At 34.0% G+C, this 26,253-nt stretch overlaps 2 protein-coding genes across 14 annotated transcripts in view; one reads left to right on the top strand and one right to left on the bottom strand.

The window, feature by feature from the left end:
- The window catches only part of LOC118188251 (tyrosine-protein phosphatase Lar-like), a 1,537,039-nt gene that overhangs the window by 644,548 nt on the left and 866,238 nt on the right, over positions 1-26,253 (top strand). The window lies entirely within an intron of this gene.
- Positions 1-26,253, bottom strand: part of LOC118189724 (uncharacterized) — a 451,032-nt gene that overhangs the window by 95,323 nt on the left and 329,456 nt on the right. For 3 of the 6 annotated variants that reach the window (XM_085815776.1, XM_085815775.1, XM_085815779.1), the window contains one exon: positions 19,002-21,697. The exons of the other annotated variants lie outside the window; for them this stretch is intronic. In XM_085815776.1, the coding sequence (XP_085671902.1) occupies positions 21,560-21,697 (138 nt within the window). In that variant the 3' untranslated portion in view covers positions 19,002-21,559. Of the gene's footprint in view, positions 1-19,001; positions 21,698-26,253 lie in introns of those variants that run through there. 6 annotated transcript variants of the gene reach the window in all.

Raw genomic sequence — 26,253 nt, 5'->3', positions numbered from 1 at the left:
TTTTCATCTCCTCAAGCATCTCTGATTTGACGAAATATATTAACTTCATTATTCAGAATTCTATATTCTTTTGTACATGAATTATGATTTGAGGGCTGTGCTTCGACAGCACTTTGTGTGAAATATGAAGATCATATTGTATCTGAGAGAATCTTTGAGAATTTTCATGATCTCTTGTGTAATGTGATTTAATAAGCATTGCTTAAGCAGCATGAGTTTAAAATCTAGCCATAAATTAGACAAATAATATAGAAAAAAAACAGGAAATTCGTCATCTTCCACTGCTAACTATAGTTGGCTTCTGTTGAGTTTCATTCAAGAAATTTCGTCTGGTAAATTAGATTTAGCTCGAGGCTCTGTAAAATTCGATCTGGATATAATTTTATTTGCAGGACCTTGTTTTATGTAATTTATTTGCGTAAATATTTAAATATATTACTGTATGAGTTATTATATTATAAATTATTTGTTCTTTATATATGTAATGAAATAATTTTTTATGATGACATAAATGATAATGACCGATTCATGAAGGCCGGGTCAAGAAGAAGTATATGCAATCGGGGTCGGTTTAATATTTATTTTGTTATTTACATCACATTTTGATGCAAACGCAGCTAAGCAGACACAAACAGCATTTTGAGTAGTTAGTAATATGTTTAAAGAAAAAAAAACTTAGCTGGCTACAACAAGCTGGCAAGCCTGACAAACGAAGAGTAAATGCGCAGTATATACTCTGAAGTTTAAGTTAAGGATCAATTCATTTTGTGTTTGCATATATTCTAATTGGCTAATTCATATTTCAGTATGCAATTTTTTTTTTAATTTTGGCTGAAGCTTTATCTGCATGCCTGCGTCACCAGTCTGATATAAAATTCAAAAAACGCGATTGTTCTTAATTAGTTACATCTAATATTTTCCGTTTTTGTAACATATTTGAAGAAAGAAAGAGCAGCAGACGACAGTAAGATGGCAAGCCAAAGAACGGAGAAAAAATTCTCATATTATACTTCGAAGGTTATGGAAGCGTTATATACGTAATTAATTATAAGTTATTAGTTATATAAGAATCATGCCATGATTTTGAAACGACGCAGTTCAAATAGCCTTCTTTTGAAAGCACTTTAATATTTTTAGAATAACAAGGAGAAATAATGAAATTTCATCTTGGGGCACATCGCATTTTACTGTCACTTCACTGCTGTCAACTTTCTAGCTCTCGCTTCTCCCGTTTTTCAAATATGTCATGTATAACGTGTATACGAGCCAGTTTCCCTTAGAAAATCCTACACGAAGGCATCCCACCTCTTAGGCAGATAGCCCTAATGTGCTTTGCGTCATCCACACCTGTCTTCAGATATATTTTCAAACATGTGGCGATGTGATTCTTCAAGGATTGTGACGCTTACTGCGCTTATTTATCTATGTTGGCTCAAAAAATGTTTGTCAACAAGAGTAAAGAAATATTTAGTTGACAATGATTGCTGTTATTTCCTTACGTAACTACATGTTTTCAACATCTAACCGTGATTGCACGTATCTTCGTCTTCTCTTCAAAGTTATTACACCAGTATTCCAAAATGATATATATAGAGAGAGAGAACAAAAAAAAAATAATAATTAATGAATATAATTAATAGATAATGTTATCAATAGATAATTCTCGATTCTATTAATGAATAATTCTAATATAATGTTGATTACTCTTAACAAATAATATTCTCTCTTTCTCTCTCTCTCTCTCTATATATATATATATTATTTTTCTTATACATATATATGTGTATGAGACAAGTTTCATGAACAAACTTTCTGTATCCTTTTTGATCTGTTCAGCATTCGTTTAATCCATTCTTTGTAGAAAACCCCGATCCCGTAAACTTTTGACTGCGATCGATGCAAACTTACTTAGATTACAACATTAAATAGAAAGGTAATGAGAATACAAAATAATAAAACCTAACATCTAAAGAAGCCTAGAGCATCGTTTGAGAGATATCAATTCAATTACTAGAAATGTTAAAAGCATGAAATGAAAAGTACGTAAAACTTTTAAGATATCGGCAGTGTCGGTGTAGCCATACTGCTGAAAAGCCTGTGGGCACCAAAGGTATTAATTGAAGTCTGAAATGAATTCACAGTTTGTCATAATATTTTCCATCGTTTCTCTGGTAGCTGAAGAAATCTGATGCTTTGCCATTATATTTGTAAGACCGATATTGATTTTTGCAGTTCCTGGAACGAATATTCAACCTCAAACAAACCTTATGCAATTTGCAGAGAATCCCCTATAACTGGGATATTGCTTTGGCAAGTGATTTTCGCTGGGATTTCGGATTGAGAGGGAAGAAGAGCCGACCGTTAACAGGCTTCTGATATGCAATACAACCTCAATCCGGTTGGATGACTTGCTTGATACGTTGCTGTTGTTTACCATCTTTCAACAACTGTCAATCACGCAGATCCAGTCTGCTTTGACAAGTACTGCAAATTACTTGCACCTGAGCGAAGCTGATGCATACAGAAGTCCTGTATTGTTATGCACGCAGCTATATGCAATTTAATATATGTAATCAAAGGTGTGCGGGTCACACGAGGTACAGAGGTCTAGCCAATTCAAAGGAAATAGGAAAAAATATATTTTCTTCTATATTCTTTGCAGTTTTCTACCATATTTTTTCTAAGTGATACAAAAGTCAAGATCCATTTAATATAGCCTAAACCGAATTTTAGAGACAGTTTATTTTAGACGAATATGTGAGAAATAACCTCTACCCCTCCTCCAAAAAAAACTGCAAAAATTACTAGTGCTTCATTGAGTTAATTAAAAAGGTGGAAAATCAGCTGTGAATGAGCTTTATATTTTTGCAAATGATATTGGTATAGTTGCAAGATTTTCAATTAGAAAAATATTGCACCCTTCTAATTCTAATTACCTAATTAGTTCCTCGTTTTCCAGGTCCACCAACGGCCAGCTAGTAAATTTGCTGAACACTGTTTGAGGTTCGAATCCCGCGAACCCCTGCATGGGCGTTTTCGTGGTTTTTCCCATGCGTAACGTATATAGGAGCTAGTTTCCCTTAGAAAGTCGACCCACCGGCGACCGAGCGGTAAAGTCGCTGAACACTGGTAGTTCGGTCCGAGGGTCGAATCCCGCGAACAGGCTGGCTGTATGGGTGTTTTCGTGGTTTTCCCCATGTGTAACGTGTATACGAGCCAGTTTTCCTTAGAAAGTCCTCCACGAAAGGCATCCCTCCCGTTAAGCAGGTAGCCCTTGAGGCTTTCCGTAATCGCATAAACCAAAACCTTATTTCGAGCGATTTTTTTTAAAAAAACGTTTTATTTCGTAATTTTATTTTTAATTTTTTCGTTTGTAAAATGTTTATGGAATACTCGCAAATATATTTCTTAATTTATTTAAATTGAAGGACTACCTTCCTGATTAACAAAAATGCCACGGAATAGTGTAAAATAAGTTTTATATAGCTTATAATTTGTAAGGTTTATCTCAATTAATACGTTTATTTCTTATGGTGAATCTTTCCCGCACTTCTGCAATTTCGGCTTCTCCCTCGGAAAATGTAACTTTAGGGAATTCAAATAAAGATTGAGAATCTTAGTTTAAAAAAGAGGGCTGGCAAACTTTGCGCCGTGCTGTGCTGAAAATCTTCTGTTATTCTCTGCCTTAGCGGGCCCAACAGCGGCCGAGCAGTAAAGTCGCTGAACACTGGTAGTTCGGTCCGAGGTTCGAATCCCGCGAACGGGCTGGCTGCATGGGTGTTTTCGTGGTTTTCCCCATGTGTAACGTGTATACGATCCAGTTTCCCTTAGAAAGTTCTCCACGAAGGCATCCCTCCCCTTAGGCAGATAGCCCTCGAGGCTTTGCCGTAATTAAATAACCTAATCTCTGCCTTAGCTCTGTTGCTAGATTTAGTGAGTTTGTCTTTGATTGAAACTACATTGCTGGCCTCGGGATAGTGAATCCAGGTTGTTCGGCTTTCAGTTTAAACTATAATTTGCAAATAATGTGAATCACTGTTGCTTGTCCAGCCTTGCAAGAAGCGAAAATTAATTTTATTAATTGTATGCATTCGTTTCTGTAAGTTTAAATTGAAGTATAAATAAATTCTTTTGTATTTTTATATTATTTTACTGGAAGTTAGTTTTTTTTTTTTTTTTTTAAATTTTGCTGGTTCTTTATTGCAGCGGGACATAGTGTTCTGGAATTGAAAGTAATGACGAAAAGATAATTCATGCAGGATTCTGAGAATATTAGAATTTAGTGTGTAGATTACCAAAATGAGCTTAACCATATAGATAGCTTTCCAAAAGTTTTCTTAAGACATGTGTATTTTGTTTTATGTAAGTATTTCAGTTTATTATCCTCAAATTATTCAGTTATCCTTTGTTGTTGGCTAAAACAAATTAAGAATTTTTACTGCCATCATTATTATTCTTCTCAATTCAATCCATTATGGCCTCATACGTATGTAACACATTTTTCTAATTGGAAGTATATGTCTACTACCAATTGTTGCGAAAATAGAGGTCGGGTTAGGAATTTTGTGGACACGGTATATATGAAATCCTATCTGCATGTGACTTACGAAACTATTTGGATGCCTTTTCTATGTTTGAGCCTTTATTGATCCATAACATTATTGCAAATAATTTTAATTAGTTTCTATATCATTGTACATGTGTTATACAAGGAATGAGAGTGAAACGTGATTAAAAATAAATTACGTGAAATGAGATAAATTTCCTTCACCATTCTCCTTGTATCGTTACATCAATGAAACGAATGCTGATTTGCATTTAAATGCATCTGCTTAAGCCATGTTGCGTACGAAACAGCAGAAAGGAGCTTCTGAAGCGCAATTGATGCGCAAACATTGCATAACTAAGTTACTTAGAATCATTGTTTGCATTTGCGGCTGCATGCGTCGGAATTGTGAGCATCATCGTTTCCCTTCCCCCTGCCCCCATTCATCAGCACTACATTATTAAGTTCAGTGCGTTGTTTGCAACAAGCATTTCCTATTTACATAATTAAATAAGATCTGTTTATCTGTAGCTAAACCACAGTATTTTCCCGGATTTCATCTGAAAGTGACTGAGAATGATAATCAAGTTTTCAACTTTTAATGAGCGTAGTTTTAATGCTTCTGTTAACAAGCATGGATTTCTGGTTGTCATAATAATTTCAAAAGACGCATCGGTGGGTATTATTTAGGAAGCGTCATCCCTAATTATTGCGTTCGCAAAATTCTACACGGTGATGTAATAATAATTCTTTTTCTATGAATAAAATCTGAAGGAATTCTGGTAACTAATAGAAGTAATTTTACTTTAGAATTTCTATAATGTGTAGCATGATCAAAGAATTACTGGTTTAAGGATATTCATTTATCGGTTAAAATTGTCGTTGTACGTTTTGTATAAAATGTCAAATCCTGTACAAGCGATGGACTTTTTATGTTGATTCTGCAACTGAAAGATTGGCAATAATTAAGGTAGTAATTATATCATAAAAACCAATCTTCATTTACGGGTCAGTTAGGTTATTTGGATTATAGCAAAGCACACGAAGACGTTTTACCAGGGGGGGGGGACTGGCTCATATTCATAGTAAACGACCAGCGGCTGAGCGGTAAAATGGCTGAACACTGGTAGTACTGATCAGCGGTTCCAAGCCTGGTAAACGGGATAACTGCATGGCCATTTTTGTGATTTCCCCGTATGTAACGTGGATACGAGCCAGTTTCCCTTAGAAAGTCCTCCCTTCCCTAGGAATGCTTTGTCATATTCAAATAAACTAAACCAACCAATTACGTCAGACATGGGAAAAACGACGAAAATTTCCCACGCAGCCAACCTTTTCCGATTTAAACCGGGATCGAACTACTAGTGTCCAGTTCCGACGTGAAGTAAGCGATGAACATTTACGAAACTATCGCGGTCTGGGATTTACATTAACATTTCGCCGTTAGATATTTACATTCATATTTCGGGACAGAGATGTATTCGAAAATGAAGTATTAACACAAATAACTAGTGTAAACAATATACAGTATAAATCATATACTGTATATTGTTTATTGAAATTTACATTTTTAAACCAGTTAAATTTTTAAAATGTATTCAACGCCGTTATTTTAGATTGATTATGAATTAATTGGATGGTTTTTTATATGTTATACTGTAGTTAAATTGACTATCAATTAATTGAATGGTTTTTCATATATTATATTGAATGTAAATGGATTATCAATTAATTAAATGGTTTTTCATATAATATACTGTACATACATAGATTTCCTCCATTATACAGCATTTGTTTTATTAAAAAAAGATTGCTCGATGTTGGAATTGTTTGTCATAGTGGACAAGCAACGGCGGATATGTAATGTCGCGAAACGACTTTTTCTGATATTCCATATATAGAACAAAATTTATAGTAATTCAAAGTTAATTCTTTCAGTTTTGATTTTCAATTAGGATTACTTTACTTTTGTGGGAAATTTAACGAAAAATAGCATAGAAATAAAAATTAAAATAACAGGAAAATTTTTGAAATTTTGGAATTTCTTCGACAAAGGTGGAGAAATCTGATATTCGAGAAATTTTAAGAAATTCTTTAAAAAGTCCCAAAATAATCGCCATAAAGGTAGAGTCCTACTTATAGCAAACAGCTCATCTGATTCAGCTGGGAACAGCAATAAAGAAATAAAAAAGTTATGTTAGAAAAAGTAATAGAGATCACAATTGAGTAATCTCCTCATTAAATGTAACTGAAAAGTACGCTGCGATATACGTAGATAGAAGCTCAAGGCCAATTTACATGATTGTTAGGTATCAAAATAAAAATATATATTTGTATATCCCATTGTGTTGCCTGCTCCCGCAACAAGCTTTGTCTGTGGTGTTTTATTATTTAGCATTTGAACGAAGGAATGTTTGTGGTCAATTTCTTTACCTCTTTTGCGGTCTTTTTTTTTTTTTTCATGTTATTTTATGCGGTCGTTATTTCATTTGGAAGCTCTGCTGTCAGAAAATGCTTATATAGTTTTGGAAAGGCACTTCTGATGTCAAAAACTTTTTAAGAATTATTTCCATAGTATTCCTTCTAGAAATACGTACCTGTTATTGTTCATTTAGCGATTTTGTGAGTTCCTTTTGTACGCGCAACAAATTCCTCCTTTTTTTTTTTTTTTTTTTTTCTCTTTTCTTTTCTATTATTTAAGATGTTGGGTTTCAAGAAGGTGTGATCGGGCTACCCAGTATTAACTGTTGTCACCCAAATCCCCACAACAGAGGTTAATAATAATAATAATAATAATAGTCTTTTGTGATTTGCTTCCGTTTTCTATTATAATCGCTCTTTATATTAGATAGTATATTAACTTTTTTTTTAAACTGAGACTGACTTGCGCAGGATATGTTTTGAGGGAATTCATAACTTTTTTTTTGTTTTGTTTTGTTTTGTTTTTGCTTTATTTAGTTATGGTAGAGCATTTGAGGGCTATCTGGTTAAGGAGAGGAATGCCTTCGAGGAGAACTTTCCAAGGGAAACTAGCGACCACCGCTCTGCCGCTTTCATAACAACAGCGCAAACCGGAAATGCTAGTTGGTTTCTTTCCTAAACGTTGAAAGTGTGTTTTTGACTTTAAGATAACGTATGCTACATTCCATATTTTCTAATCGTGCTCATATATTTCTAGTCGCTTAAAACAATCAATTCCTTCCCTTTGCTAAATGTGCTTGCTTGAGCCATGTGTTTACCTTTCTTTTTGCTTAATTTTGTGTGAATTTTTAATTTAAAATTTAAAAGTACTGAAGATATTTTAGCACGGAACTCCTCGTGTATTTTTCCATCTGCCATATTGTTACACATATGCATATTTTTAAAGTAACATCTTTAATTAATGGTAACATCTTTAATTAATAGAACACTCGCCAATTTGGATGTATATTTCTAACTTTACAGCATACATCTCTTTGACCGCTTAGCCTTTACTTATTATCCATTCGCATGCAGGCTTACAGAATCTTTCGCATGAACATAAGGCGATAATAGCACCCTTTGGCGGAAAAAGAGGAGCTTTTCGCTTTTGGGTTAATTTTTTGTTTTCTAAGCAATCTAAGTCTTCAGTTATTAAGATGTGAAATTTAGAGCCGTAATTTTTCAGTAGTTTCTTCTAGTTTTTCTCGCGAAGGAAGATGATTCTTTTTCGTCATTTTCACTGCCGCAGCCGGAAGAAGATCTTATTTAATATTCGAAACTAGAGTTTTGCAAAATTAATCACGTAACTCTGATTCACTTTGTTTGTTATTAGTAGTTTTAGTTATTAGTTTCTTCAACACCAGTTAGATGTGAAAGCTGTACTAAAAATTCTTTCTTCTCTTCTATAGCTCAGGTCAGTCCACCCGAAAGAAGGTAGACGACTTTAAATCTGTTTCCCATCATCGTTTTTATATAACTTGTGCATTTCATTTATATTAAAACAGAATATTAATCCAGAGCGTAACATACTGTCTGATAGTTTACCACATGTATTTGTATTTGAAATTATTATTTGAAACGTAATATTTGAAAACATACGAAATTACAATAGGATGTCAAATTAGGGGGAGAGTAGCGGTGCTGGCTGCTTATATCGTTGAGTCTAGAGATTCCAATCCCCGAGAATGTTTGTAAATATCTTTGCGGCTTGGGGCACTTAAACTACCTTGTGTCTGGAAGTTCTAGTGAGATACTGCTGGTTCCCTTGGTTCCTTCACCGGGGTGTTCTTCATCAAAACTGAAACTAAGCTGGGTAAACGTCGTACGGTTACCTACAAAGTGTCGAAGGTCTCACCCAAAGGCAGTTATACTTCCAATGCATCTGATTTTGATTTCAGTTCTTCTGTAGCTTGAATATTATTCTTGGAGATTGATAAAACTAATACTGTGAGATATTTCGCATTGTGATGATATAGTAGTGTGGTAAATAGGTTGCTTAGGTTGTTGTTGAGTTGCTGTAATGTATTGCTTTGAATAGTTGTATTGTATTGTGTTGTATTTAGCACTATTGATTGAGGTTGTTTAGTTGTATTTGAATTTGTCATTGGAACTATTGCTGTAGTGTATCTTCTCATATTGTTGTCATTGATTTGCATTGTCTTGGGTCATCCTTGAAAGCTATGATCGCTCGTCACGTTTTGCGAACTTGTCCGATTGGATTGTCTTGCTTCTTTTGGTACTTCTCTTCTTCCCCTTTTCTCCGTTTTCTCATCTGAGATTTTCTCCACTTCCGGATTTATGTCAAGTGCCCTTGGGCTTTAATTCTGGAACCGGCGACATTGCTCTTCGCAATAGCTCAGTCAATGATAGAGTCTAAGTCCAAAGGCAGACACTCATTTTCGCTAGGCCAGGACTTGATATGAATGAATATCTGAAGCACAGAATGCTAAGTAAGAAGAAACAAATAATATAAAAACATTTTTAAAGTCAATTCCTACTTAGGTGTACTCTTAAAATATACTCCTAAAAATTATAGGCGAACATGGAATGGTAGATGATATACATCTACTGATAGCCTTCGGTAGGGCTAATAATACATAATGGGACATTACATCCGCTTCATCCAACTCTATAGAAACTACAATTCTTTAATTCAATGCACTTTAAAAATCTTTAGAGCTCTGTCATACTGTTGCCAATTATTTTTGTTAAATATTACAATCCCATTGATCACAGCCATGTTCTATTATTTACAAGTTGTTATACAATTACTTTTTACATCACGTGAGAATTCCTAATAAACGGTCATTATTTTTGTAAATCTTATAATATATTTAATAAAAACAGCATATCTTTAGTTCCGATAAACAGGAATAAATAAGTAGGAATTGACTTTAATATGTGAGAAAACTGTATTAACATCTGGTGTCATCACTACAAGTTTAAAAAAATGTATTTGAACTTGAGTGGATGAATAATAAGTATTTTATTAACGATTTAAAATTTGAACAAGATATAGGGAGAGTGTGAACTAATAGTAGGAATTTTTAAAAAAGTAAAAGTGAAGCATAAATATGTCAGATAAAATGTTACCAATAGAATGTTAATCTATATCTTAGAAAATTTTACAATTTTTTACAACTTCATCGAAATATTAGTGCATGCTTTATTAATTCGATAACATTTCGATGAGTTTCCTATCATTATTCTCTACATTCTGCGTGACTGCTACTCGTCACTAATTGCTTAACCAGATACCCAGTCTATCATCACTCAAATATTCATAAATCATTTTTAAAGAGCCCAAAGCTTTCAAATTTCATTTACGCTGAGCAAGTAAAATGGCGACCGAAGGCTGCGTTTTAGTGGAAATTCTGATGAGAAAGGGGTAAGAGATACGGTTTTTGTCTGCTGAATATTTTAACACCAGCGCTTTTAGACGGCTCATCTTATCCATTTATTCCCTGATTGAATCTTATAAGCTTCTGTTGACGGGTGTTACGAAGAAAATTCTTTTATGGTAAGTAATCCCTGCTTTAATTGGAAGAACAATTTTAGTCATGCGTTGCCAAAGTTTGTTGTTGTTCTTGCTTGTATTTGATGCCTGCAGACGTTGAAATTTCAGGAGCTGTTATCGAAAATATGTATGGAACGTTAGCTTTTGTTTGTTTTGTGCGGAGATGTTAACTCGAATGAATAATGCATCTTTTCTGTCTTCCTCTGACCATTATTGAAATTTAATACTGAATATATTTGGAATAAATGGGAATTGTTATATCTTGATGGTTTAATTTGAAAGTTGTCTAAGAAGGTTTTTTTCCGCTCAGTGCTCACCTTTATTTTATTTTCTTCCTATACTTTTAGAATAAAATTATACAGAAAATTTAAAGCAATCCTTAATATGATACTTTATTTTTGCTGTTAGATATTTCATGTATTATGCGGGACATCTGTAACGAATGTCCAGATATGCAATTATATTACTCAAAAACTGTGAAACATATCAAAATGAATAAGTCAATAATGCTGAAAAATTTCCCAAATTTTGTTACTTGATCGTGTTTACGTGTTTACTTGATCTATGTCAGTCGGTCTTATTCCAAGTCCACTGAATTATGGAGTTATTATTTCGATGACTATCGCAGGTTCCGTATGATAAATGTTTGAAATCATGCATCTTTATCATTCCAGCCTTTATTCTTGAAAACTGTGTCCGTCAGGGCGATGCAAGGGTGCTCTCTAAAGCTATTCTAAGCACTCTAAAGCACTGAGCATTTTTTAAACCTCAGATCCAGGTGGGTACAATTGCGTGAGTGCACTAAAGCAACGTTATAAACAAAACTGGTAGAGCCTCCGACACAATAACTATCTGGAAATTCAGCCTCTACAGCCGCTCTCAAATGAATGTTCATTCATAATTTTAAAATGAATTACAAGAACTTTATGGGGTTGAATATGAGTTACAATTCTACGTTCAAATTAATAGTTCATATAATTAACCATATGCTGTGTTCATAATTCGTGATTAGAAATAGTTCATAGAGTTTGTTGAATTCATATACTAATACTAATGGTGTAAAAAATAGATTAGATATGTGCCTAATAAATATTTCACACTACGATGTTAAAAGCGAAGGTGAGATGTTATTCACACTTCAGTTAAAGAATTTACAGTTCGCTTCACTTTGGTACTTAAGCATAGAATAATAAATAGTTCTAAAATAAGTTCGTCAGATAGAGCAAAAGTAGGTAATTCACAGTGGCATGGTGATAAAATAGTTCACAGTAGCTTTCGGGAATGTTAGAAAAATTATCCAAGTCTTTATTTAGTAATGCATACGTAGTTACGCCACCCAAACGGGATAATGATCCGTGACACTGAATATCGTACCAAAAGGCTCAGGTTCGAGTCCCGGAGAAGGCTTGGATGTTTGTAAATGTATAGTGTCTTTCCCGCATAGGGGTGCTGAGGTGCTCTAAATATATGGCGAGCCGAAAGTCTTCTCCAATGGACTGGGGGCAAGGGAAGAGGGGTGGGACACCCTAGAATCCCCCTCGGGATGCTGTCTCACGAAATTGGGGTGGAACTGAGCAAAATCGTATTGTCACCTTTATGGTGCCCAAGGCTCTTGCCAGCGACAGGCGTAATGTTGTAATTCTCGCGGCGATAAATTTCGTGAGCTTGTTCTGAAGTTAGACAAGCGAGATTAGACACAGTAACAAGAGCATTTAGTTAATTTTTTTTTTCATGCTTAGAATTTGCCATGGAATACTTGAAGGCACATTATAAGAGTAGGGTTTATGGGTGGCACGTGTTGAGGCCTTATTGATATAGATAATTGATATTGGGTACGTAGCTCTCGTTGCTACGTATCTCTTACGTAGCTTTCGGTGGTGTACTACGAATCGTTTAAATATGATATAGCATAGTGTTTTGCGAGCCTAATATGAAATCTGTCGGTTAGTAACCTCAGATCCCCCAATACTTGAACATCAGCCCTATTTTAAAGCTTAAAACACATCAACAGTTTTAGGCGTTATAAGTTTCCATGTCCACGCATTTTTCTTTAATTGTTCTGCATATGATTGTGCTAGATTCCTTGAATATGACAAAACATCCTGAGGCTATCTGTTTAACAACAGAGACGCCTTAGTGGCATGGTGATAAAATAGTTCACAGTAGCTTTCGGGAATGTTAGAAAAATTATCCAAGTCTTTATTTAGTAATGCATACGTAGTTACGCCACCCAAACGGGATAATGATCCGTGACACTGAATATCGTACCAAAAGGCTCAGGTTCGAGTCCCGGAGAAGGCTTGGATGTTTGTAAATGTATAGTGTCTTGAATATGACAAAACATCCTGAGGCTATCTGTTTAACAACAGAGACGCCTTAGTGGAGGAGTTTTTGAGAGAAGTTAGCTCGTACTCTTACATGTGCAGGGAAAGCATAAAAACGCTTAAATAGCTTCCGTCGGGGGCATATCAGGGGCTCAGCGATAAAGTAGCTGAAAGCTGGTAATTAGATCTGGGTTCAATTTCAGGCGAAAGAGTGTTTTCGTAGTTTTTCCCCCATTCTTAATTTGGGTACGAGCTAGTTTCCTTTAGAAAGTACTCCATGAAGGTATCCCTCCCATTTGTCTGATAGCTTTAGTGTGTTTTACTATAATCTAATGAGCTGAAGCTGATTGCCAAAATTTCAGCTTGGTTTGATTTAGTCTGTTATGGCAAAGTACACTAGGTCTATCTACCTAAGAAGCGATGCCTTCGTGGAAGACGTTCCAAGGGAAACTGGCTCGTATACACGTTACACATGATGAAAACCAATAACGCCGATGTAGCCAGTCTGTACGCCTGGATTCAAACGCAGTTTGGAACTACCAGTGTTCAGCGATTTTACCACTCGGTCGCTGGTGGGCTTTTTAGCGTGGATCGAATTACTGTTGTTCAGCGGCCTTGATCATTCGGTCACTACAGAACTGTAAGTGATCAGTAGAATATTACGATAATTTTTTAGCATCTGAAATTGTTTTTGCTAAGCGAGTTTGGTGTTCTGGTAAAATAAATAATACTATTACTTAACTAGTAGGAAATATTTATTGTAAAAATCCCCACTTAAAATAAATTGCACACTTTTATCGTAAATAGTACTCTCTGTAGTTAAAATAGTTCAAAATTTTCACGTCGGTTAATTTATGATGGTTTTTCTTTGCAATTTGGTATTGCAATTTTGAACACGTTGTTCTTAATACGTGACTTTTTATTTTGTGTCTTACGGTTTTAGGGATTAATTCTTAAACTGGTAACTGTTAGTTGAAAACTGTTTCATGTATTAAAATAAAATCTGAACACAAAGGTCAGATTGCAGTTTTTAAAAGATTTTAGGATTTTTCGTATTTTTAGTTTTTCTATATTTTTAAAAATGAAATTTTTAATGTTTAAAAATCTTATCTGAAATGTAAGAATACAATAAGACTCTTCGGTTTGCACTTTATTTTTGTTTTTTATACACTTTGTAATATATGGTACTCAAAATGATGAAGTTTGGTGTTAGTTTATAATAATAATGACCGTAGTATAACATGCTTTGATATATTTTCCTTTACGTTAACATCGATAAGATGGCACACATCGATGTCCCTTCTCAATCCGCATTTATCAAAGGGCTTTCGAAGTTAATGCTTATGATCTCTGCAAAAACATTTTACGTCAGATGGTCAAGGTAATGAATCTTTACACAATTAATCATCATTATATGCTAAATCATCTATAAAGTTGAGTGCCTGCAATCACAACTCTCGTAAATTATATAGCCTGTCAATTCTATAGACTGCCGCATGTTATAGCGTCTTAATGCTAATAATTGAAACTTTTGGAATGGGGTTCGGTGTTTGGAAACTTCTCCAGTGGGCTGAGTTGAAATGGCTGCTAAGGAACTGGCGCATTCCTCTCATATGTGCTGACGTCGTATGAAGGGTTTGGATGTCCAGCTAAAATTACAGTGCCCATGATTTGATTTAGGGAAGAGCGTAGTTGCTTCCTCGCGTTCTCTGCTTCGATAAATTTTATAGTCTTTACAGTGAATGGCGCCCGAACTGAAATTTTGCCATCTGGATTTGGTTGTATAATTTTGTGCCTCTCTCCAATCAACCTTTAAGAGGGGATAATATAAATAACTACTGAATTCCTTGCACACGTGCTGGTGTATTTTAAGGGATGTTACTTCAGTTTAATAATAAGTGGGTCTGTGATTCGAATTTCGGTAAAACCGTGGCTGATTCGTTAACCTTTGGGCTTTGAAAAACGTAATATTCTCTATAGTGGTCGAGTAAAAGTATGATGAATTGTTATTAGATGAATTTTGTCGACTGGTCCTCGTGCCTCTCCCCAGTTCACTTTTAAATGCAGAGGGCCTATCGCATCCCCCATGGTCTTGTAGTGTAAGTGGCTAACACTGCAAGATCCGTGATTCCAGGCTGGAAAAGATGTAGTTAATTTGATACTTTTCTTCTTCGAAAAAAGGTAACGTTCTCTGCAAATCTAAAAAAAAAAAAAAAAAAAAAACTAAAGTTTACAAACCTTTTATATTTTAAGAGAAATAATGCGAATACTGTGTTTGCATCTTTCCAGTTTTTTAGTTTATGTAGAAACGCCCATAATTTTATTTTTTAAATTTTAATTTAAGTGCTATTATAAGAGAATATTTAGTGTAATTGTGACGAAAGATGTAACTTATATTGGCAGTAGACGATAATTTAAAAACAAATGTCTCACAATGCGTTTTATTCGGAATTCCTATAATGCGATGTTATCTCGCCACTGCCTTTCATGTGATTCAGTATCGCTGGAAACAAAGGATTATTTTTTTTAAGAGAGGAACATTTAAATTCTAATTATGAAATTCCAGCAACAATGAAAGCAAATATTTATCCAGCTTTGGAGAGCAGGACGGAGAGAGCTTCAGTTTCTCGGAACATAAGAGGTTTATTTTCGTCCAGTTTCTGTCATTAAGCCCGCGCCATCTGGACTTCTTCCGCCGTGAGTGAAATTCTGCAAGGGCAGCCAGTACACAATGTCGCCATTAATCTCTAGTTAGGAAAAGACTCATAACAAAGACGTTGCGGTCACTAATGGTCCAAGTTTATTGGGGTTTACTCTATGTTTCTAGGATTCTAATTTTTGTTGTAAGCAATTGCAGTTATCGACTAAAGCCATGAAGTTTGAAGGTAAACCAGTAAGGTAAAGATAATTCAGAAAATAAAGACGATATAGTCAAAGACGAAGGCAACTGTAAAAATTCAGATAAAGATTTAAATAAAGAAAAGAAAAATCTCAAAGGTTTCAGATTTCAATGTTGCCCAAAAAGATCTGTTAAGGTTTTTACGCTCTCGCTCTGCTCACAGTCTACCAATCTGCTGTTGCGCTCACCCCTGCTAATCTTTTATTATTATTAATGGTCTCCTTTAGCTTTATTCTTGAACGTCGTTTTCTTCGAATGTACACCATGTATAACTGAACAGCAAAATCACAAAAATTTTAAAAGCAGTATATATTTAGTATTCCCGATGTAGTGTTAAAAGTTGACGTGCATTTTTCTATTTTTTTTCAGCTTTTCTCAAATTATCATATCAATATTCAGTTTTCTTAGTAAGTCGGCTTACAAAACATCTTTTGTCATTTTATTATCAATGTTTGTGTGTTGGCTGATCAATGGAGGGTTGTTCTCTTTACGGGATGAATCCCGTTTTAGCCTCAGCGATAGTAAGTGTTATTTGATTTGGTGAGGATCTGGAACCCGTTATCATCCATCAAACATTCGTGAAAGAGAAACATACGGAGAAGGCAGTGTCTCTTTGGATGTACGCACAGACCTCCATGTCTTTACACGTAGAATCGTGTATGCTCAGGGCCTGTAGAGATGACATCCTTGATACTTAGGTGTGCCTTTATGCTAGGGCAATATGGAATAACTTCCTGCTACAGGACGACAACGATAGACTTGTACAGGGCTCACATCGTGGATGATTATGAGCAGCAAACAATTCAGCAAGTGGGGTAACATCTCGATCACAAGACCTGAATCTTATCCAGCATATTTGGGATGCTTTAGGAAGACATAAAGCTGTTTTCAATCCTCCTCTTCAGACCCTTGCCACGCTTGTAACTGCTTAGCAAGAGCAATGGATGTCACTTTCTTCGCAACTGATAGACCTTACAGCATTACACGTCGCTGTGTGTACTGTATTTCTTCTAGGGGAGTTCAAATCCCATATTGAAAGTAATTTGCCTTACTAAACTGACATATCCGATACACATATGCTAATTTCTTTTACACCATAATTTTCTGGTAGTTTCTTTTCATATAATTTTATACCTTATTATGTGTTGCATACTGTGGTTCAATTCCTTTAAATGGTACACGTTAACTTTTTGAGTTATTGTCATTTTTGTGTTTTGTTTTTCATTAATGATAACCAGTATAGTATCGCAGAACAGCAGTACGTGTGCTTGCTGTTACGTCGTTTTTCGGAGGCAAATTTTACGTCTTGGCCACAGTTCTTTCCATCTTCTCTGTTCCACAGCAGTTCTGTAAGCGTACATGATACATCTTGTTTTAATAAAGGTTTTTTACGCCTGCAATCTGAAACTTCGCGTTTTCGAGTATAGAAATTGCATGTCCCCTAGTTCTTTATGGACGTAGGTATGCCACACATGCTCTCTAGCAGACCTGTCAACTTGTCATACTGGTAGATACAGAACTTTCCATTCTTTATAATACAAATAAATATGGATATTTTGGAAACTTTTAATAAGAGAAGTATCTTAAATGTTTAACGAATGATTTGATTTGAATTTATCGAAATTGTTTATTTTTGGTAATTGAAACAAAATGCAAAACAGTTAATAAATAGTTTTGTGACATCCGTAATAAACAAGGTTTTTGTACCTTTGAAAGCCTTTCTTTAACCATGCACATTGGTTCTTGTCTTTTTAGTGAAGGATTTATGTATTAATGTTGTGAAAGCAATCATTTATGTGAAATACGAGATTTCTTATGTGAAATACGAGTTTTCCGTCTCAACTAAGGTATGTTATAAGCTGATAGCCTGAATGTGCTTTCCGATATTCCAGTCCAGTTCTTTAAAATAAGTGCGTTATAAAGGACACGGATTATTAAAATATTTTAGTAATGTTCATTTTATGGGTACATCATTGCTTGGGAAGGAGAAGTACGTAGCATAAATAAAATATTAAAAATCTAAGAATATTAAGACATGAACCTAAATTTGTTTTATATGTATACCTATTCAATCCTTTGATTTAGATGTTTCATTTTATCGAGTATATTAAAAAGCCTTCATTTATTAAATCCTTATTGACAGCAAATATATCTGCTGAAGCCGTGTTTATCTGTATATTTCTGTGCGCTATATTCATGTTTGATGTGCAAATATGTCGTAAAATAATTTCCATAATTTCCTTAAGCATCTGTTGTCAGTGCCAATAAATTACGAACATAGCAATACCAGAAAATGCACTTCTGTTACTGCAATCTGGACTTTTAATCTTCATTTTCTATAATTATTTATTTATTTTTATTTTTTCAAATAAAGTAACTCTCGCTATATTTAAAACCTTAAGTTTAGAAATTTCTCTCCCATTTGACATTTTCGATTTCAAACGCAAACATTTATATCTGTCGAGGTTTACTTTAACCTCGAGTATTGCTGGTATCGAGATTGTTTAAATAGCCACGCCCCGCAATATGTGATTGACAGGTAAATGGCTTCAAGTAGTAATAATCCTCATGTTTGCTGTCGTTGGATTGCATATTTGATACACAATGACTGCTCTGCAATTATCGACCAAGTCCTTGGCAGCAACATTTTGTGAAATGAGGAAAGTTTTCTGGTACGCTTATTCCAATTAAAGACCAAGGACCATATTAAAATCGAAAGCAAATTGATTTTTGAAGTACGTTTGATTACGATTATTATATCTTTATAATGCTGCATGAAGCTTTAATATCGATAGTATGGCGTTTTTACTACGGTGGTTTTGTTATTTTACTACTATCAAGTAATTTACTATTTGAAATTTCAATAATATTTTACTTTCAATGCAAGTCAACATTTCAGGCGTCAATAAATCGAGAATAAGTTTGATCTTCTCTTTTGTTAAAAGTCTGCACATTACACTTTGTGAGGATTAGAGAAATATTTTCACATTCGTATAGTATTTTTTCTTTTGTTTGTGCATTATTTTATGGCAGTTTCATATTAACAAAAATAGAGCTTCATTTCTAAATTAGAAAGTATTAGAGTCTTAATGGAAATAAAATGTAATGATGTCACATTTTATTTCCATTACGGCTTTAAATAATAAATATAATATATAAAATATAATATTTAAGGAATATTTGAAATATTAAAAAATACTGAAAATTGCTAACAAGATATGGTAAAAAATGCAGAGAAAAAGAAAATATTTTTAGTATTATTTTATTTCTTTTAATTTAACAATAGTCAACATATTTCGTGTTGTTGTTGGATGAATACCTTTTTTTAATATTTATTTAGTTTTTGTAACAAATACATGAATTAGAATGTAAATGAGCTGAAATAATCCAAAACAAAAATCGTCTGCAAATTTCACAAACAAAATTCCTTGTTAAATAATGCTGAATATTGATGAGATGAGAGCTAAATATTAATAAAGATGTTTGTTGGTTAGAAATTATTTTTCCTGTTATTTATAGCTTAAAACTGATTTGAACGAATGAATCGCATCACAGATTATGGGAAAACTCTCGTAACTTCCCTGCTTAAGGGAAAAGGTACACTGAAAAAAAAAAAAAAATCACAGTTGTATCTACCGTTTTAGAGCCGATTGACGAAATTCAACTTACGTTTTTCATGTCTCGAAAGCGCGACTTAGGATATGTATTAGTTTTATATATAGCATTGTTCTAATATAGGTATTTTGACACAAAATCTGACTTTATCTGAAATGGCATGCCAATTTTTTTCCATATTTCATTTCTACGATTCAAATTATTTGGCATATTTAGTATAAGCGATAATAACGCTAAATGTGATTTACGCATTTTGCCAAAATTATTTGAAAGTACGACCATTTTTCCGCTCGTGTACAAAGAAAAAAAGGAAAGGAAAATAGGTTGCTGTAAATTAAGAAGTTCGCCAAGCGAATTAATCTTGGCGCAAACTGAATAAAAATGCGCCAAGATAAATTTTTAAATTTCTCTCCAAAAATTACAAAATTTAATATCTAGGCGTAATTTGAGTCGTGGAATCGAAATATCGAATTTTCGGATTCGAATCAGTGAAAATCTGGGCTGATTTTATGCATCTTTGGAGTGACATCTTCGTGGTCGCAATGGGCATTAATATATGCAAGAATTGCTGTGGAGTCAGGAGAACTAATTTATGAGCAGATATTAACTACAGTATGCTATTAATCTCTTGTAAGTTGAAGTAAATTTTGACCTAAACATAACTGCACGCATAAATTCATCTGTAATTTCCCTCTCGTCTCTGTCAAAATGGGCCGACAGCACGAGAGGTCTACTGGTTATGTGCGATATTATACGAAACTAGTGCATTTATTTTTTATTAATGTGTACGATATCTCTTCATACGCATTACTAAATTAATTAATTTAAATAAACGTTATCTTCTTATTTTGCATTAAACAAAAATTTATTTCAGAGAATTTAAATATAGATTTAATCGATGTTATTTTGATAGCAATTCATTCAAATGAAAGAACACAAATATTTTAGTTAAAATCACCTTTACAGAGGTAAGCAAAATGCATTATTCCATAAGAGAATTGCTGAAGAAATTTTCAAAGAAGGAAATTTTTTGAGTGCAAAGATGTAAATATTTTTCAAATTTTACTATTTTATGAGAAAGGAATTTGAAAGTCGAAAATATTTTCGGGATGTTTTTGAGACATCCATTCCCGATAGTGATATTCGGATCTTGGAAAGCTAAGGCATTTCACCATTGAATCATTTACATACTCAGAGCATTCCGTACTGCAGAATCCGATGGGAATTATTCCCATCTTTGAAACGCAAGACTTCGTTTTTTGATCTGTATGTGAAGCAGAGTGTATCCGCGCAACGATACTCAACTACAAACGTGCGATTTGATCTGCAACTTTCATGTTATGAAACTAAAAATAAGAGATATTTTGGAAACTTTTAATAAGAGAAGTATCTTAAATGTTTAACGAATGATTTGATTTGAATTTATCGAAATTGTTTATTTTTGGTAATTGAAACAAAATGCAAAGCAGTTAATAAATAGTTTTGTGATATCCGTAATAAACAAGGTTTTTGTACCTTTGAAAGCCTTTCTTTAACCATGCAATTGGTTCTTGTCTTTTTAGTGAAGGATTTGTGTATTAATGTTGTGAAAGCAATCATTTATGTGAAATACGAGATTTCTTCTCTTTATCAAAGTTAAATTTACTGTGAAACCGTTAGTGAGCTGAAAGATGTATAGCGATAAAGCGATTGGCATTAATTCATGTAGGAAAAATTTTCGGGCAGAAACCTTAAAATTAACTTTAAAAGCAAGATTTATACGAAAAATATGCCAAATAAATAAAAATAACATAAGCAGTATACATTCACCTTCCAAAATGCGGAAGATAGTGGGGTTTACTGAAAAGTTCAGAAAATGTGGAAGCGAAGATGATAAGCTAAGCTGAGTCATTAACTACCATTTTGCATTGCCAACGAATTTAACTTAGTGAGGACTTGATTTAAACCACCCTAGGAATCGGATGTGTAAGAGTCCATGGGGTTGTCATACGCTTCAGTGTCATACGCTATTTATGTTTGTCCGTATGTAATCGTATTAGAGTCTGAATTCTTTGTAACATTTGAAGTTAGTGTATTTTCTGTATTTAAATTTACATTGTTGCCTTCGTAATTTAATCTTTTCGTGAACTAGATATATATTGGAACCGGTCGTTCCTCGGGTGCACGCTGGACACTGCAGATGACAAATGTGCCAGCTGTTATGGACTTGCTCGTGGTTGGTTGCTCAATTGCGGATACTCATTGGTGGCTAATTGATGAAGAATTGGTGTCTGGTATCTGTGCTTGGTAAAGGAAGCAACTGGCAGGCTTTTCTGCATGTACCTGGCAAAGAAATGCTGAAAATATAACAATATACTATGTACAATGGGTTTTATTTATGCACATGTAAAGATTTGTGAATATTTTTATATTTATATATTTGTAGGATTTTATGCATATATAATGTACAGTGCCATTTCACTCATTGCACACAGTTGTAAAATAAAGCAAATATGTATAACAATACTGAAGCTGCCTCCGTAGCTGTACGTGGAAGGCACCGTCTGTAAATGTATACCTATGTAAAAATTTATAACAAATTCCCTTTAATTTTTTTAAAAAATGCCTGATTGGGCATAAGAGGGACCTGGAACTTAACTAGCGCAGGCAGAACTCTTGCTGTGACGTGCATCAAGCATGGTATATTCCATTGCATGCTCCCTTTGTGGGCTCTGGGATATTATTTTCTGGATAATTAGTGCAGTTAGACAATATCCATCTTGCGAATGGTTAAACAATAGATATTCACTGTTTTTTTCCATGTGCATCGCAAAAAAATATCTTTAGTTGGAATCACTGCGAAGGCTTAGGTGATCTTTCATGTTTGTTGCTACAAGAAATCTTATTAATCACAAAAGTAGCGCGAACTAAAAATATAGTCGATCATAACTATTCGTAATTTTTGTTTGGTTGGTTAGTTTTGTATTTTTCCCAGTTACTTTTTAAGGGTAAGAGTTGTAAGGAATTGTATCTCGCAAATGCTTTCCCAGTGTTATTTTATTGTAGTAAATAATGAAATAGACAAATAGTAAAATAAAACAAACTGATTTTCTTTTCACTTGAATTTCCACAGAAATCTGAATGAATTTTCATTGAGTTTTTGAAGCAGGAGGGGGGGGGAGAAGCTATGCACACTCATGCAGCTGTAATCCATGTTCGTCCGAAATGCTTTTAAAATCTTTAAGTCAGACAAACGTACATCAATAGAAAAAACCAATAGTGATAAAAGTAAAAAATACGACTTATATTTAATGGACTAAAAAAATAAAAGAAGAATTCTTTTAATGTAAGTTTTTATTGATTAAAACAGGCAACATTATTGTGTTTTTAAGATCATCTTATTACAAACAAAAAATACTGAAACGTATTTATAAAAGTATTATTTTTTGCGTGATATTTAATTGAAAACTACGTTAATTTGAGAGTTTTAACATTTTTTCCTTCCAAAAGAAAAAAATATAAAGTTTGCGTGCATTTAAAAAAATTGCTAATGGACAAAGGAAACTATTCTGTCGCTATAATGGATTTCATCAGTTTGCTCACTAAAAACGTGTTTTAGCGGTCTTAAAAATACGCCGAGTTTTATTGAAATTGGATTAATATCTGATGTTCGCCGGGGAATTTCCGTGATCTCATTTCGTGCCACCGTACAAAAAGATTTTTTATAAAAATATCCAAATAATTGAATTTTAATCCTATAAAGCGAGACTTCTGGGAAGGAAAATTCTTGGATTTTAAGAAAATATGCATTTCCTGGCCTAAGTAATTACGGTAGTTTTAAAATGAGTTTTCTTAATTCTAACAGAAATAATATGAAGTTATAGAACGGAAATTATAAAACGCGAGAACATTATTAATAAAGTAACTATGATATCTGAAAAGATGGCTTTTCTGTGATTGGGAATTTATTAGTTTTGACAAATGTTAGTGATCTTCAGAATGCAGTGTTAGATTATGCATTTTAAAGATCCTCCTTTTTCATGATTTAATGATTTCTGATAATTTTATTCTTTTTAGAAATATAACGTTATCAGAAAAAGTTTAGGATTTAGGTGCAAAAGAAAAATATATGTGTGCGTGTGGAAAGGAGAGTGATAAAAAGAGAAAACTGAATTTCTTAACTATTACAATAATTTATCATATGTGAATAACAGTAAAGTCACCAGGCTGCTCAAATGGGAGAATTTTAATCCAAACTGGTAAGGAAATTTAAATAAGTATATTTATTCATATGTATGTCATTTCCGTACTACTTCTGTTGTTCCTTAAAACTCTTATGACTGCCTCAATGTATTCCTCTAAAAGCGGCTCGCGGCTAAAGTTTTAGTGACATGTGACCAAAATAATCATAACATCTATAAAAACTACTTTTTGTTTTACTTCTCATTACCTTAACTAAAACCTTGTTTCTTAATATAGTATACATGTCTCAGTATCAGAGTTACAAACTTCTAGGAAAGATAGGCTAGAATCACATAATATTGTATGATCTGAAAAGACGCGTGTATGCTGTAGTATACAGAGGAAACACTAGAAATGAAATGTCTCCACGTGAATGAATATGAGTTTTAATAATAAATGTACATTTCCAAAAGTAATAGAGGCCAAAGAAGATAGTCGAAGTGTCCTGCACTATAATACAGCTCGATAATCTGACTCAAACATACAGCTATAATACAGGCCTCACATCTCCGCCGCAGAGAATTCGAAATATTTCTGACTTTCTCGGCAGCTACTGCGATGCATACAAACAGCTACTCCCTCCAGAAGTTATCAGGACGTGGTAGGTCAGGCGATCGAGTACACCAGTGTGCTGGACCATTGCGTCTGATCCGCTGTTGATGTAACATCTAAGTCGTTACCAACATTAAGCTTGAAATGACCGAGGGCCTCATCGTGCTAAACCACAATAAAAGTGACAATGATGTAGCTAATTCTTAGTCATTTAAAAAATGAGGTAAAATGTACGTCACCTTTTGTTTGATGGTAGTAGTTATTTGCTACCATCAGATAAGGTACAATGAAATTATTTCCCAAAGGATTTACCACAAAACTCCACGTTTTCATATCTTCTGAGAGCTTGTCATCGCCTACAAATGATTCAGGTTCACATGACTGAAGGTTGAAGAATCCTTTCCCTGTGAAGCTAGGCTCATTTACTATAAATACAACAGAAGCGGCGAAAAGAGTATCTTTTGCAGATTTCTATAGCAAAGGTTGTGAAAAAGCAATGCGAAGTGCAAAATCATCTAATTGTAGTGCCTGAGCACACTGCACATACGGACACATTTCATTTTCTCTGAGTCCTTAAGACGCTGCAGCAGATAACCTCGACTTCATACGCTATAGTTTGTGTAGTTGAACTTGGAAGTGTTTTGCACATGACATAGCGCAGTTTTCTCGACGTCCGAAGTCCGTGCCAATCGTTTTCGATTCATGTCAGTTGTCTGGAAGAAGTGCCAATCGTTTTCGATTCATGTCAGTTGTCTGGAAGAATCCCGTTTCGTTGTTAGGCGTATAAAGAGTCTATGGCTGGAAGTACCCTTCATCGGATAACGTTCGTTCTACAGTTTCTGAGCGACTCGCTCATTACAATCCGTAGCCCCATATATCTTCTTACTCTGCCTTCGTATAATCATTTACCCTACTACCTTTACATCCACATGTAAAATGTATAGCTGTCCTGCAAAAATGCTCCCAGCAACTAGATCCATGGTATCAGGAAAGCATTTCCGATTCTGCATCGCTGTATGATACCACATTGTGTCGGTGCACTTCTACAAATATGTAACTTCTGGTATTGAAATATTCTGTATATGTAAGATACAATTTTAACTTGTAAGCGTTATTTGACCCTTAAGTTTCCTTCCTTTTTTTTTCCTTTCGCTGTTTCCATTTTCTATACGAAAATTTCAACATGCTTATCATGAATCTTTCCGAACTGCATCATTTCGGGATTAAGTCCTGTCATGTGTTTCTTATATAACGCTCATGGCGCATGTACGTAAATAACGGCAAAAAGGAAGTTTCGTTTTCTGCCCAATAACAATGATACATTTACAGGTCAAAACTCATGATCATATTCTCCGATATATTCGAATAAACGGTAAAAAGGTTTTTAATGTGTCGAATTTATCAGTGTCTGGAACCTTTAAAATATCTGGGAACAGGTCTGGAAAAAAGACTTTGCTTTTCTCTTTAAATGATTCCTGTTATAGTTTTATCTTTCTTAAAAAGTTATCGTTTTATCTTTCTTAAAAAAGGAACGGAGATATTCTAGCGATACTTCATTCTGCATTTATAAAGCTAAAATCTGGGAGAAGAGGAGATAAGTAAAAGAACTACCTTTTCCAACACTTAAAAGATAAAAATTTTCTTATCTATTGAACACTTAACGGTCAAACTTTCTGTCGACATGCTTGATAACTAGCGTTAAATATGTTATTATTTACTTAACCTAGTGTGGGAAACATTTCGCCTCCGTTATGATGAAACTTGATTCCTTATTGTAATCTCTGCAACTGAAATAATGCGTTCTGCTAATTATTTATCATTTTTTAAAAATTGTTATCTTTATTCTTCAATTAATTCTAAATATTTTGTTACTTATAAATATTTTTAGACCAATATTTCAGGCCAAGAAACATAAAAATGAATTGTGCCTTCACTGAAATTCGAATATTTAATCTTCCAGTTTACTACTGAACATGTTAACTACTTACAACGCAGGAATACGCACGAGGAGAATAATTTCGTATGTTCTTTTCCCTTTAAAAGGGTGACTAGAGAGAGTTCACTAAATCCAGCCTTTGACCAGTTATCGTCCAGTAGATTTTAATTCAGGCGCCACTAT

This window comes from Stegodyphus dumicola, chromosome 4 (genome assembly GCF_044657685.1).
Source record: "Stegodyphus dumicola isolate Sdum_Otavi_A_Nest chromosome 4, ASM4465768v1".
Lineage (NCBI taxonomy): Eukaryota > Metazoa > Arthropoda > Arachnida > Araneae > Eresidae > Stegodyphus > Stegodyphus dumicola.
Note: the sequence above shows the minus strand (reverse complement) of the source record. Positions and strands in the feature narration are given on the sequence as shown.